At 41.8% G+C, this 14070-nt stretch overlaps 1 protein-coding gene across 1 annotated transcript; it reads left to right on the forward strand.

Annotated features, from left to right (window-relative positions):
* Positions 1-673: 673 nt before the first annotated feature.
* LOC110379494 (UDP-glucosyltransferase 2) lies at positions 674-8009 on the forward strand. Its single transcript, XM_021339186.3, has 8 exons — positions 674-1381; positions 1777-1864; positions 1944-2127; positions 2759-2959; positions 3819-4041; positions 6201-6417; positions 6589-6808; positions 7568-8009. The coding sequence occupies exons 1-8, from the start codon at positions 1232-1234 to the stop codon at positions 7851-7853; spliced, it is 1569 nt and encodes a 522-aa protein (XP_021194861.3). The 5' UTR covers positions 674-1231; the 3' UTR covers positions 7854-8009.
* The last annotated feature ends 6061 nt before the right edge of the window (positions 8010-14070 follow it).

Here is a 14070-nt window from a genome sequence, read left to right on the forward strand (position 1 = left end):
TCAATTCATTGATGCCAAATAATTCTTGGTAGCGTCCAGAAAGAGACTGTGACGCCGCCAGTGGTTTGAACGTCCACTGATTCATCCATCAGGCATCTCAGTGTCGAAGCGTCCAGTGGTCAACAGACGGACCGGGGACAGAGTGCTCAGCTTAAAGGATGCTATTATTCAAAGCTTTGTTAGATCTTGCCTTGGCCCACTTTCTCGTCTAAAACGTCGGTCTACATTCAACGTGTTCGCAGTAATTGCAGATATTGCCGAAGTCGTGAAATGTGGACACACGCGGACATCCTGTTTATTGAGTCCGACAAACGTCGTGTACGGATGTCGTTATATTTATTTACTTTAAAGAAACTTGCTGAAACAGAAAAAAACAGCAAAGTGGAATCCTAACTTAAGCGAAACTGGCAGATTTAATACCTAGTCTGATGAAACCGATCATCTACTTCAAAGTGATGATGCAGCTTTGAATGTGATTTGTATATTTGCTTCTAATAGTTATAGTAATCAAAACTATGAAATAAATGTGTTTTAAATCATAGGAGTTCGTGAGTTTGTGAGTAAACAAAGTGTTGGGGAATCCTACCGATAATTCACGATAGCACCTCGCCTTGGTTATCAGTGACTGATAAGCCGGCTAAGAACTCCCACGACTGATCAGTCATCTGTGTTATCAGTAGTGATTCAGGCTACACAGTTATCGTTGGCCGTAGATAACTTGGCCGCGTGTTATCTCCGCGTAACTCGACCACAATATGGGTGTTCCATTGTGTGGGTCATAAGATTTAGACAAAGAAAGAGACTCACTATGAATTCTTAATACTTACCGACAGCCAAAATAAAAATGCAATAAGGAAAATCTTTACACCTGAGTCATTGTCGAATTATTTGCATTTCTTATCGATTACACAATCAAGGAATTGATAGTGTTGACTTAAGTTATCAGCATGAATACAAAATAAATACCTACTTTTAGTATTGTGTTTGCTGTAAAGCAAGTGAGTCACGTGATAAGATAAGCCATAGATACACACAGCTCGTGCAGCTCAGCTGAGGTGTCCACCGCCAGTACTCAGCTGTTATCAGGCACGCAACCACACCACTGACACACATTACGTCAAGTTCCGAATACCTTATAATCCAGTAGTTATAGTGTCAAAACGATAAAACTCTGCATACTAAAGTTTAGCTCGATGACAAAGGGTCTGTGCCAAAGCTGCTTTTATAAGACATGAAGTGGTTCACCCCCGCGGTAGTGTTGTGTGCGCTGGCGCAGCTGTGCGCATGCGCGCGGGTGCTGGTCGTGTTCCCCGTGGCCAGCCGCAGTCACACGCTGCTCGGAGACCACCTCGTCAACACTCTGCTCCATGGAGGACATAATGTATGTAGCTGTCATCATATCCAAAATAGAACCGAGACTGTGGATAAATATTTAACCAATCAGATTAAAATCAATCTCTTTAATTCAAATCTTTTCAGTAGTCAGTTTTCTTTGTTTACCGTTGTTGTGTTAGCCACAGTTGTGAAGTAATTGGTGTAAGCTCAATGCAAGGCCGCTGAAGGTCGAGGACAGTCCGACACTGAACTAACAAGGCTTATGAAGCGCCACACTGAAGCTGTGTCTGTTTTTTTGTGACCAATTTAATTGGTCAAATAGGGGTGCTATATCACGGGGCACAGTTAAGCTTCAAAAACGCATTGGCAAAAGTCTTTAATGATCAATATAAGACATTAGAAAGAACTAAATGAACCAACGTTGACTATGTTTCATTGCAGGTGACGTACATAACGACATTTACTAGAGTGAAGGCTGCGGAGCGGCTCGCGGTGCTCGACATTAGCTCTGTCACCGAACATGACACGGGTGGGTACAACGTATATTTAAGGCCAAAATATTGAGTAAGTAGCACTAAATGGATGCTGACGAGGGTCTGTGACTGTAGAACAGGACAGCGTCTCCTGGGTGTCCGAGCTGCCGTGGCTGCAGTCCCCGCGCGTGCTGCAGGCGGGCGCGCGCACAGCACAGCGCGCGCTGCGGCACCCGCGCGTGCAGGCGCTGCTGGCCGACCCCGCGCACCAGTACGACCTCGTGCTCGCCGAGTGGTACTACAGCGGACTGCTGGCGCCGTGAGTCATCTGTGCTAGGCGTTACAGCCTGGATTGTTTGTATAGCTGCAGTGCACTAACCATGCAGACAGTCAATGCCTTTAGAACATCACATTGTCATTAACTACAAGAAAATCAAATAAGTCATTTATTTTACTAAAATTCTATTCAAAGTCATCTGATGAAATGTTTTCAAATGTTCCCCGGTCTGATATTATAAAAGAACAATGCTGATAATATGGCCAAATACAATCTTTTGTCATGTTATCGATCAGCTCTGCCAATCAAAATCTCAGTGTCGAGAGAGCGGGACAATGGCGGCCGGAGTATCGATACAGCGATCATAATGCGAAGACTCAAGTGTAATGAAACGCGCGCAGCTCTAATTATACCTGTACTAGCTTCCGCCAGCGGCTTCGCCCGCGTGGTGTGTTGATAAAAAGTAGCCTATGTGTTAATCACCTATCTACATACCAAATTTCAATCAAATTAGCGTTTTTGCGTGATTGAATAACAAACATACATCCATACATTCTCACAAACTTTCACATTTATAATATAAGTAGGATTACGTCTAAACTGGTTTATTGTATAGCATTACAATGTTCCAGCACAGTGGAATGTCTGTGAGGGTACTACTTGATGTCCTCAGGCTAGCCGCTGTGTTCGAGTGTCCGCTGGTGTGGTACAGCGCGGTGGACGCGTGCTGGCTGAACGTGCAGCTGGTGCACGAGCCCACCAGCCCCACGTACTTCGTGGACCCCATGGCCCGCTCCCTGCCCGCCATGCCGCCCAGCGTGCCCGACCGCCTGTACAGGATCGCGAGACAGGCGTATCTCTCCACCTGGGTATAGTGGGTATATAGACCTAAGACTTTATATCCAACTCGAGCATCATAACATATAGATACTGCAATTGTAGTGACGGAGCTTGTGTTGACGCGCGAACACTTTAGAAATTCCCACCAGAAACAAAAGTTAAATTGGATTTTGGAGAAAAAAATAGTATCTCGTTCGGAATTGTTGCCTTGTTGCTGAGAGATATAAATACCTAGATGTTAGATATATATAAGCGAGACACGAGTGTATCAGTACTAGCTGCTGTGTTATTGCCCCCAATTTAGTCATCCTTCGCAATTAATGTTGAAAAATGAACCATTTGTCACTGAATCCGCCGTCGACGATAGTTTACTTCATTTGGTAAACATTCGTTGTTTGCGAGTGAAGAGGTCTTTGTCTTGCAGTGGGACAATAACTGGCGCTATGTAAGTGTACTGAGTACTACGTATCAATTGTGTGCTGACGAGGAATTGATGGCCTCGAGAACTGCAACGAAGTGCCGAAGTAAGCGGCTCAGGACGCTGACCTGCAAGTAATTGGCAACAAGTGCCACACATGACATTTAAATTGGCATTGCATATGCAGACGGCATAATGAGAATGACATTGTGCATCTGCTTATTAGCCTGCGCAGTGGCCGCGAGTGGCGCGGACTGCTGCGCTCTTATAATAATACAAGTAATGTGCGATGATTGATGAATGAGTTCATGACACCATTTATCATTATGTACTTAAGTTTAGTAAGTGTTAACATAGTATGCATGTAGACGGTTACACACTTAGACAAGCTGTCATTTGATTTACAGAACATTGTATAATTTAAAACCAATGTTTAAAACACACATGAGAGCATCTTGTTCCTCGTGCCTGGCAGCTACATGACGCAGTACGTGGAGGCCCCCGCGTACTACGAGGTGTACCAGCCGGCTATGGAGCGGCGCGGGCGCTCGCCGCCGCCGTACGAGGAGGCGGTGCGCGGCGGCGCGCTGCTGCTGCTCAACTCGCAGCCGCTGCTGGGCCAGGCCGCGCCGCTGCCGCACAGCGCCAAGTACGTCGGCACTCATCATCTAGAAGGAGCCCAGCTTGCGCTGCCTAAGGTCAGTTGCTTCACTTGCTAATGATACCCGTCATGGGCTAAATGTGTTAGATTTCAAGTAGTAGGTAGTAGCGTTGAAATTAAGTAGTAGGTATAAAATATTCATTCTGCTACTGGATTATACCTTATGCTATGTCTTCTTCAAACTACTACTGTTACAGCACATATGTAATTACTTCCTAAACTCCATAATCCGATCCGTTGCCTTTACCCTTTACGTTAAATTGCCTTTACGCATGGAAATAAATAGCTAAAGTGTGACTGTGAGTTTATCAGCTTACACCCATGTATAGTCTGATTTTTAATTCGAGTCAGTAAAATGACAGGGGCAACTGTCACTTTCACAAAAAAGGGTGACCCACTACAATAGTGATGTTCCACAATCGATTGACTTAGAAGTTTAGTCATGATTTTAGTCCTGCCAATAACAAAAAAAAATATAACAACAGTATTTTATGTAATATTTAATTACATGTTTTCAGTTTAATTTCCGTAAATTACATATTTATGTTAATATAAAGCCAATTTGATATTAATAAAAAAATTTAATGTATGTACAAATAAATAAATGAATGTAATCTAGACTAACTTTTAATTCTCGATTTAAAAATCTCGATTTTCCACATGACTATTTATTTGGGACCCTATTTTTTTAAAACTGTGCAACACTGGAAATGTCATTTTACTGACTCGAATTAAAAATCAGACTATAGTTATTGTTATCCGAAGCAACAAGTGTACGAGGAACTCAATGGTGTGTATGTTGAGTTGAAGCCATATAAGTACATATGTAACTACAAACGTAATCTTACTACTAAGTAGTATAGTGAGTACTAGGTGTTGAACAATGAATGGGTGAGGTACTTCTTGCTATCTGTGCACTATTGAGTGGAGCTGCGGTATAATCCCATACACGTCGAGTCATCTCCACTGATGGAGTGTCGGCGGTACAGTTTTATCTCACTTTTTACTCCGTCCGACAGCGCGCGGTGGCGTCGACAGATATGCAATAAACTGCGTGTGCAGCGATATGTTCCAATATCGCATCTGCACGCGAGTGCACTGAGGCGCGAACAGCGATCAGCATATAACTTTTGATACAATCGTATGGCTTTTCAAGTTTTTACCGCCCAATGCTTTTGTACGTATAAATTCTCGAAACATACGGCCCGTGTGCAAACCCTGGCGCGGCTACCTGCACACTCATACTCCTCAAAGGAATAAATAACATAAATTCAATTGATGGGATAGCCCGTGACCCCGTTTCGTTACAGAACCCGACCATTTTATGGTTCAGTGAGCAACTACACTAACGCCGTCGTAAACTTATATTACTGACGTTTAAACCAGATACGATTTAACTTCTATTTCAGAATCAATTGAAATGTTCTTGCATAAATATGATGTGTATCTCTCAAATGTAAGGGATAAAGTCCAGACAGCAAGCATTGCCGGCGCGGGCTCGACTGTCCTCGCGTTGTTCTTATTACTCGCTGATTGCCTGATGTATGTACACAAGAACACCGTTCTGATCTTAATATAAAATAATCAAATTAGTTGTGTTAAGCAACTGGTTACCAGATAATGTGTGCACTGAGTAGGTAACGTATGTTGTTGGCATTCAAACATTATTCTTGCAGCTTGTATTTATGTAGTTACCAACCTTGTAGCGCTTGCTATACCGAGAACATTTTGAATATTTTCTACAAATAATACCAAGATGAACAACCTGATGAATTCAAAGTCAAAGAAACAGTAAATTTAAATAAAGCTATTCGCTTCATTTAGCCTTTGTTTATGTAAAAGTTACTCGGACGGAAACATGAATATTTATGTAAAAACGATCGATATTTACATAATACGAGCCTTCGCGTGATGTCCGAACTGGGAATTGTTAAAAAACTCCACGTTTATACATAAATAGTTCTTGATAAGCGTTCATTATGTAAGGCACAATATGAAATGCATTTGCGTATAAGTTTTTACCTTGAAAACAACAATAAGAACGGAGTCATAACCAGAACGTGACCGCGGCACGCATGCTACCTACTCTAATCAATATGCGATCTACCTTTTCCTGGCCATGGAAGCACAGTTTCATTAGGTGTCGAAACTCAGATGGAGGGGTCTAATGTACCCTTGATGTTGGTGAAATTGCAGAAGTTACAAGCTATAGTGGAGGATGCTCAGCACGGCGTGATCTACGTGAACCTGGGCGGGGCAGTGAGCGAGCAGCTGCCGCCGGAGACGACGCAGGAGCTGCTGCGCGTGTTCCGGCAGCTGGAGCAGACCGTGGTGTGGCGCCACCGCGGGCAGCTCCCCCACGTGCCCGGGAATGTGCACCTGCTGGAGCGAGTGCCGCATCTCGCTCTGCTCAGTGAGTTACAACGACTTAAGGTTTGCCGAGCGAGCCTCTGTTTACTCAAGTAGAGGAATATTTTTCTTTCTACAAAAAACATATCATCATCTGGGGTCATAAATCCATGACTGTTACGTGTGGATAGAAAACCTCATCGCAAAATGAAACGTATGTTTGTATCATGTTTAGGTCACCCAAAGACCGTAATGCTGATCAGTCATGGCGGCTTCCTGGCGTACATGGAGGCGATGTACCACGGCGTGCCACTCATCGGGCTGCCTCTCAAGGAAGACCAGTTCCTCACCATGGATCTGGTGGTGTCCAGGGGGCGAGGACTCCGGGTGCCGCTCTCCGACATGATCGGGTACCGGCTCAAGGAGGCGGTCAATGAAATACTCAGTAATTACAGGTATGTGTATCGACACACATACCATATGCAATTCAAGAAATAATCAGAATCAACGAATCATTACAAAAGCTATAATAGTTAAATGGCCATTAGCAGTACTGTGCGCATTCCTCATACACATATTTTAGCTGTAAGTACCTACAAGAAATACGCCTTAGAATATTTTTAGCTGTGATTTATACTACAGCTGAAATGTACATCGCAGTCCGCCGGCTTATTTCCCTGCGGACGTTTTTAATAACTGAATCAACACTTCTTTGTTCAGCTCCAGAGGTTCTCCAGAGAGCTATATTATTATTTTATTTTTCTTAATAAATATCAATGCCGTCGCGGATTATGCGGCCATTTAGCGGATGTGAGGTAACGTAGTGCCAAGCCATGATTTATATGTTCACCGGCTTATTCGCTCAATTCAATAAATTAACTCGAGCAGAAAATAAAGCTGACATTATAAAGTAGTATGATTCTCAATTTAGATGTCACTCGTAACATTTTAAGCTTGATATATATTTGTAAGCAAAATTAAATATGTACCTCAGTTTAAAAGCGTTTACCAAATCTTCAACTTTTAAGATTGTTATCGGTGGATTCGCAGAAGTAATTAATCTTACTTCGAACTGAACGTTGAATAAAGTAACAAGCCGCAATTGCTCCATTATCTTAAACCTTTAATCCTTAAGTTAATTGATAATTTATCCAGTTTCAGTGAAGCTTTGTCGGGAATGCAGAATATTGTAGCCAGTTCGTTTGTGTTGACAGCTACCGAGGCAACGTGAAGGCGGTGTCGCAAATACTGCAGAGGCCGCTGGTGCCCGCGAGCCAGGAGCTGCTGTACTGGGTGGAGCTGGTGGTGCGCAGCGAGGGCGCGCCGCACCTGCGCTCGCCCGCGCTGCGCCTCACGCTGCCCGAGCGCTGCCACCTCGACGTGGCCGCTGTGCTCGCCATGCTGGCCTGGTTCCTCACCAAGGTGGCCAAACTCCTGAAGGTGTACTGGGATGATTACGGCACGGATTGTGACGACCTCATCGACAAGAAGAATGAATAAGTAGTGTTTCTTAGAAATGTGTGTGTGAAGTGTCGATAGGGGGTTACTTGCGGTGCTTTAACATGACACTAAAGATAACCACGCAATATTGAGCGACAGATTTCGACGTAATGTTCCAACTTATCATATGTAGACTTAATAAATTATTGTTTTGTATATGGTTTATTATTTTATGAATTTTATGAACAGCGAACCGTCCGTTTACCATTCAAAATTACAATGTGTTTTATGTTGCTGTAAGTCCTCCATGCTTTATATAAATAAATAAATAAATAAAAATTTTAAGCACTTGAATGATAGAGTCTTGGTTTTATAAAGTAGGAAACATCATCGGCTATACAATGTAGAAATGTTTATGGCGTGCAACTAAATGCACTGGCCGTGGTCCCGGGTGCTACTATGAATATTAACAATGTTATTTATAATATAAATATAAATGTAAGGAACTTGAGTGCGTATGCGCAGTCCCGTGGGAGCGCATTGTGCCCTCTGCGCATGCGCACGAAGTGACAACACGCGAATATCATTAATGATTTTACTGTCCATAGATGCGACTTCAATAAATTGTAAGTTTTTCACCCTGTCCCGGGGGAACTAGGGTGAAAAGAAAAAGAGAGAAGTGTCGTTATATACTGGCTGTAAATATTGTCGGCCACCCTGTAGGGCTAACTTTATAGTATTTACGTGAGCTCATAAAATTAAACTAGTCTGGTAATGCGACCCTTGCGGCCGCAGTACTGCGGGTTGCCAGTAAATAATTAAACTTACAGCCAGAACAAGTTCCGACGCTAGCCAGACCTAGCTATACTCGGCTAGGCACAGCCTCGCCACGCCTTCGTCAGGCCTGTTGTGTGTTAAAATCATGTTTTGTGCAAAAAATACACGTTGCTTTGTACATTACTTGTGTCTTAAGCAATGCAATAAATAATAGGAAAGTGTTATTGAAATCGTTGCATTACGAGCACAAAGTACACAGGTGCATAACAAAATACTTAAGTATAATTGATTTTTGCCCAACTATTTGTACAAAGGGCAGTGATTCGATTATCGACAGAGGGCTTGTTTGATCAATTAACGCGATCAAAGAGCCCTCCACGTAATGCATATTAGCGAATAATTTCTAAGTAAAACCTTAATCTGTAGAATATGCATCTAGATTTTACAGAAGGAATGTTGTGTTTCTTATGAAACATCTGGCTGGAGGACGATATTAAGAGAACAATTAAGGTGATTCTTGTTCCTCTATGAAAGTAAACAAAAGTAGCTTTTGTTTTCCTTTTATGACACATTCGATATAAGGGTACTGTTTAATTTGTTTCTTTTTTGTTTGTGACATACATTCGATATTCAATAACCATTCTCTTTTGTGTTTTGTTACAAAAAGGAATTATACAATGCAGCTGAAAATTTCAGTTTTATACACCGACAGATGTGGCAAATGCGGAAACACTTATTATTTTATCGTTTATTTACGAACGTTTAGATAAACTAGGTAACACAAAATAGTATTATTTACCGATGTTGTTGACGCTAAATAACAAGTTGGCACAGTTCAATTGAATGAGTTGAGTGAGTGGAGTCGTGGAGTCGAGCCGCGCAGTAAACAAACGGGAGCTATTCCCGGCGCGAACACATTATAATATTATTATAATAAATAAGTGATTTACCTCCAGCACGCTACAGTTGCACACGATCTACTACATAAGTCGATCATTTAGAATAGATGAATCAATGTGGAACACTTTGTATTTACATTATTAAACTGTTTGTTTGTCTGGTCTTGTTCTGCAGCGGTTTCAACATTCATTTAAATTAATATAAATTCTAGTAGTATAAATAGAGTACTACATTATGCCGTGACGTTAATATAATATAACAACGTGTAATCATTTCAACGCGTTATTGAAATAGCACGGCCCAGCTTTAGAAACTTAGTTGTTCGATAGGTAAGGTTACGATCTACTTACAATTTGTTATTGACTAAGTATTACAAGAAATTCATGATTCAGACCTTTCTAACAAGTTAAACCCGTATGTAATTTCATATCACCTAGTATCTCCTAGTCCTAAACTGGATAAAAGTTTACTGTAAATCTAGAAGAACTTAAAAATGTCTCATATTGCATCATGCATATAAAATTATTTTTACTTCGTTAAGTCTTAAAACAAAAACAAAAGTGCAGTCACAACAAGGCTAATACGGATCATTGCAACCCAATCTAGTTTGTATGATGGCGGATAAACTTTTATTTTGTAGCAGCTATAAATGCTGAGTGCTTGTGTCGTTCAGTAGGTATCACTGTAGTTGCTAGGAACGTCTTCATTCAGTTGGTTGCGTATTCCGGAGATCAGTGTCGATTCAATAGTCTGGTATTTACTCAGAATCGCACCGAATCAAACAATAATTTGTGAGGCAAGTCGGCCAACTTGTAACGCCAAGTGAACGACCGCTCGCACATCGCCGCACGCGCCGCCCTTCCAACTAAACGCGATTAATGATCCTTGATTACTGCCACAATCCGATACTTTCTCATACAACACCTACACGCGACAAATATCTCTATTGCACGCCAGTAAGGGTCATATTGCCGTGTACGAAATTAATAGGGGTGGCATTAAGTGTCGAAATAAAAATGTTATTAATCCATGACATTAACTGGGCGGCGACACTGTCTCCGAGGACACGCGGCTTCATCTTCATTCGTTTAAATATTTGCAGTCTGCTACTTCAATATGTTCTGTTGAAAGAAGAGCAACGCGAGCTATGCTCCGTTTGTTATTCCATCTTATATTTATTGAAGAAGTTTCACCGTTTGACACTATTCACGTATTCACGATTCGTCGAACAAATACATTAATGAAGTAAGTAAAATAAGAGAGTTAGTTGTTCGTATCGCTAATGGAACATTATTCATTGAACCATAAGTTAGGTGTAATCCGCGTCTCGTCGGCAGATGAAGCTCATAAACAACAGTTTGGGTAATTCCGCGAACGAGTTCAATCAATTGTTACAATGAGGAACAATGTTTTTGATCGCGTTTTATTTCTGAAAGGTTTACAGCTTCTTGTTTTGCAGCGATTCATTAAGACTGCTTGATGTTTTTATTGTCAACATTTTGAGCACTTAGGATACCTATAATTAAGAGATTCTCACCACGTTGTATGGTCGTTATGCTGACATGTAACAGCCTAAGTCATGAAGGTACACCAAGTGAGCAGTGTTATCGTATCGTAGTGTCAGCAATATCGTTGCGTGCAATGAATCAAGTGGCGAGCAACAATTCATCACAGCTGTAAGTTATCTGTTAGTAATTCGGCTAATCGTTTCCCCTCGACTCGGAGCGAACTGTTGTAAACTAAGATTTATGTGGCGGTTCAGTGTTCCTGCAGACAATAGTTTCCGACAACGCACTTCAATTACTCTCAAGGTGTTCTCTAAAAGTCACGCACAAGCCAAAATTTTTTTCCTCTTTGAATTTATTTAATAAAATTGCTTACCGAAAAAGTGTATCTATATTATTCTATCTATTCTTACACGTAATAGGTATGTATTTGCGCAAGAAAACATGAAGTCATTTGACTTCCTATTTTTTATAGCCTATCTCCGTGTTATACATGGTGTGTAAGTAATAAGTATATAAAGTACACAACTATAAGCAGATATACTTTCTGACATAAGTAATGTGTAGGTGTGTCGGCGGCACTTTGGGAACTCGCTGATATGAAAGTCATATAATATTCTATGTCTGAGTACATTTCTGTACGAGCTGCTCTATTATTTAAGCTAGTGTTCGGAGCATGTTTACTGTGTATGCCAGTCCATTTCCGAACAAAACTAATACATGATTTTCTATTTTTAGAGTACCTTAGTATCTTATACATTAATATTAGGTAATATATGTACTTAAATATTACATACGTAGATAGGCCATTGTAACAATATTGTCACTTGTCAGAGTTAAGAGCAGTTGATACATATCAATGTCTCCCGAACTAACACATCATCATATCAATTACTTTAAAGTGAATTAACTGTAAGCAGCAGTTCAACTTTCACCTCGGACAAGTACACAAACAATAGCCTTTGATCTTGACACCGCGGCTACCCGTGACCGCGGCAGCCGGCCAGCGCCCGAGGTCGCCGGAGGTCGCACACATATTTAATAGAGCACGTCGACTTCCGCTCATCCACAGGCGCGTGGCTAATTGTCACATGTTTGTAGTGCCAGCGGCTGAACAAACGACCATCTAATTGATTTAGTGCGCCGACTGTACTCAACCAATAGGCCTTTGTGCCTACACCGATGTTTGAACTAGGACAATCTAGATTTATTTGTAGCTGTGTTAGATCGGGACCGTGATATTACACAGGGCTAATATCGGCTAGTAGGCTGTTGCTCTTGTAATCATTCATTGAATTTAATTGTCTATCTGATAACTTATTTGAGCGTGCATAATTCATTGATATTTTGCAGCGACGCCATAAGAGCACAGGAAGGCGCACTCGACAAACTAGAAACAATGCGGTGCGACACGCAGATCCTTATCGAACAGATCGATGCTTTAGATATCGGGGCGACCTTGTGCCTCGCGTCTCAAGTTCACGTCCGTGGCACGCGAGGCGCCTCGCCGCGACGCCTCGTAGCGACGCCTCGTCAATCAGTCGATTACCGGCGGCGGCTCGGCAACTGCGTTACATTTAGATGTGTATCTCTGTGGGAATGGGTTTACGACTGCCGGCTACCTACTTACCTACTCACTCACGGCCTTATCCTTGACAGACAACATGATTCCAACATTTATAGCTATGGATTCGTCATGGTCAAAGAGTACCCTACGATCATAGGCGAAATAAATACCTTCCCCAGTCGGTGTTGTGTAAACATAAAATGAGATTGTCCTCGCCTTCATCAGATTCCTGCGGCTTTGTTTATGTTTAGCTACAGGTTATTATTCCAAGAATGTGAACTGACTGGCTGTTGTGAATACCTAGTAGGATACAGATACTATTCTATTGGTGTTTATAAAAGCATACAAAGATACAAGATTCTTAGAAATTATTGGTCCATGTGTAAACGATTACAGTACCTCTACATAATATCGCAGTCATACCTTACAGAATAAAACGAGGTGGGTAACATTAAGAAGAGTGTTGTTTTGTAAACCCTCTGCCGGCTTGCGAAGCAGTGATAAACAATATTCATTTCGGAACTTTTGCAGTTCTATCTGCGTCAGGTCGGATCGATCGGTCCGGCGGCGTCGCGGTAATCCGGCCGCATCCGCGCGGATCCGCACGGATTACCCGCGCGCCGCCGGCTCCGCACCTAAACAATGCACGAGATGCAGTCAGCCGACATCGCAACCACTCTGCACGAATGCACGCCAATTCCGACGCATTAGCGAGCTATTCCTGCACACAGGGAATACACAATTCCGATTTACTATTCATAATGCTGTTTTAAGGCTTAAAATAATACAGGGACGGGTCGATTTTGCATAAAAGCATTCGATGAACAAAAAAAAATTCCAAAATGAATCAATCATTTTCGAGCCATGCTTCTAAAGCAGAAGCATTGCAGATTGAATAAAATAATATGTTTAGTTGTTTAGTGTGGGAATATATTAAAATGTGCTTTCCATAAAATCTGTAATCGCATTTTGAATCAATCAATCAATCAAGCTTGACTTACTTATCACGGGCCGCTGCTGCGAAGCAGTTGACTTGCTTCAAGTAACAAGTATTATAAGCTGCGTTATAAATATATACAATTCATTTATAGATTGTCAGGAAGGCATAAAATAAGGATAAGCGCTTTTCACGTATTATTGATAATTTCCGTGCAATGTTCTAAATGAAGTAATTAGTGAGCAATCCGGAAGGCGGGCTCAGCCGTCATGTGAACATAATGTGTGGGATCGTGTTGCGGCGCCCGGTCCGGTTACCGGTCCCGGGAAGCGCCGGCGTCGGCGCGGACCGACCGCGGCCTCAAACCAATACTTTTATGGATTTGGCAAGAGCATCGCTCGCGTCAATCACACGGCAGATAGAAATGAAACTAATCATATCAGATTTATCTGTTTATTTATATCATATCTTATTACAGACGCGTGTATGAACATATTGCTTATTTATGTTAACATAAACGAATGGAAAATATAGAAGTACACGCTCAACGTAAACAGGGTTACGAGTTTTATGTCTGAATGTGTTATGCTA

This window comes from Helicoverpa armigera, chromosome 9, assembly GCF_030705265.1.
Source record: "Helicoverpa armigera isolate CAAS_96S chromosome 9, ASM3070526v1, whole genome shotgun sequence".
In the NCBI taxonomy this organism is placed as follows: Eukaryota; Metazoa; Arthropoda; class Insecta; order Lepidoptera; family Noctuidae; genus Helicoverpa; species Helicoverpa armigera.

Coding starts and splice junctions, on each gene's coding strand:
- LOC110379494 (XM_021339186.3), top strand. CDS start 1,232: ATGAAGTGGTTCACCCCCGCGGTAGTGTTGTGTGCGCTGGCGCAGCTG. Junction 4,042..6,200: donor CCCAGCTTGCGCTGCCTAAG/GTCAGTTGCTTC, acceptor GTGAAATTGCAG/AAGTTACAAGCTATAGTGGA. Junction 6,418..6,588: donor GCCGCATCTCGCTCTGCTCA/GTGAGTTACAAC, acceptor TATCATGTTTAG/GTCACCCAAAGACCGTAATG.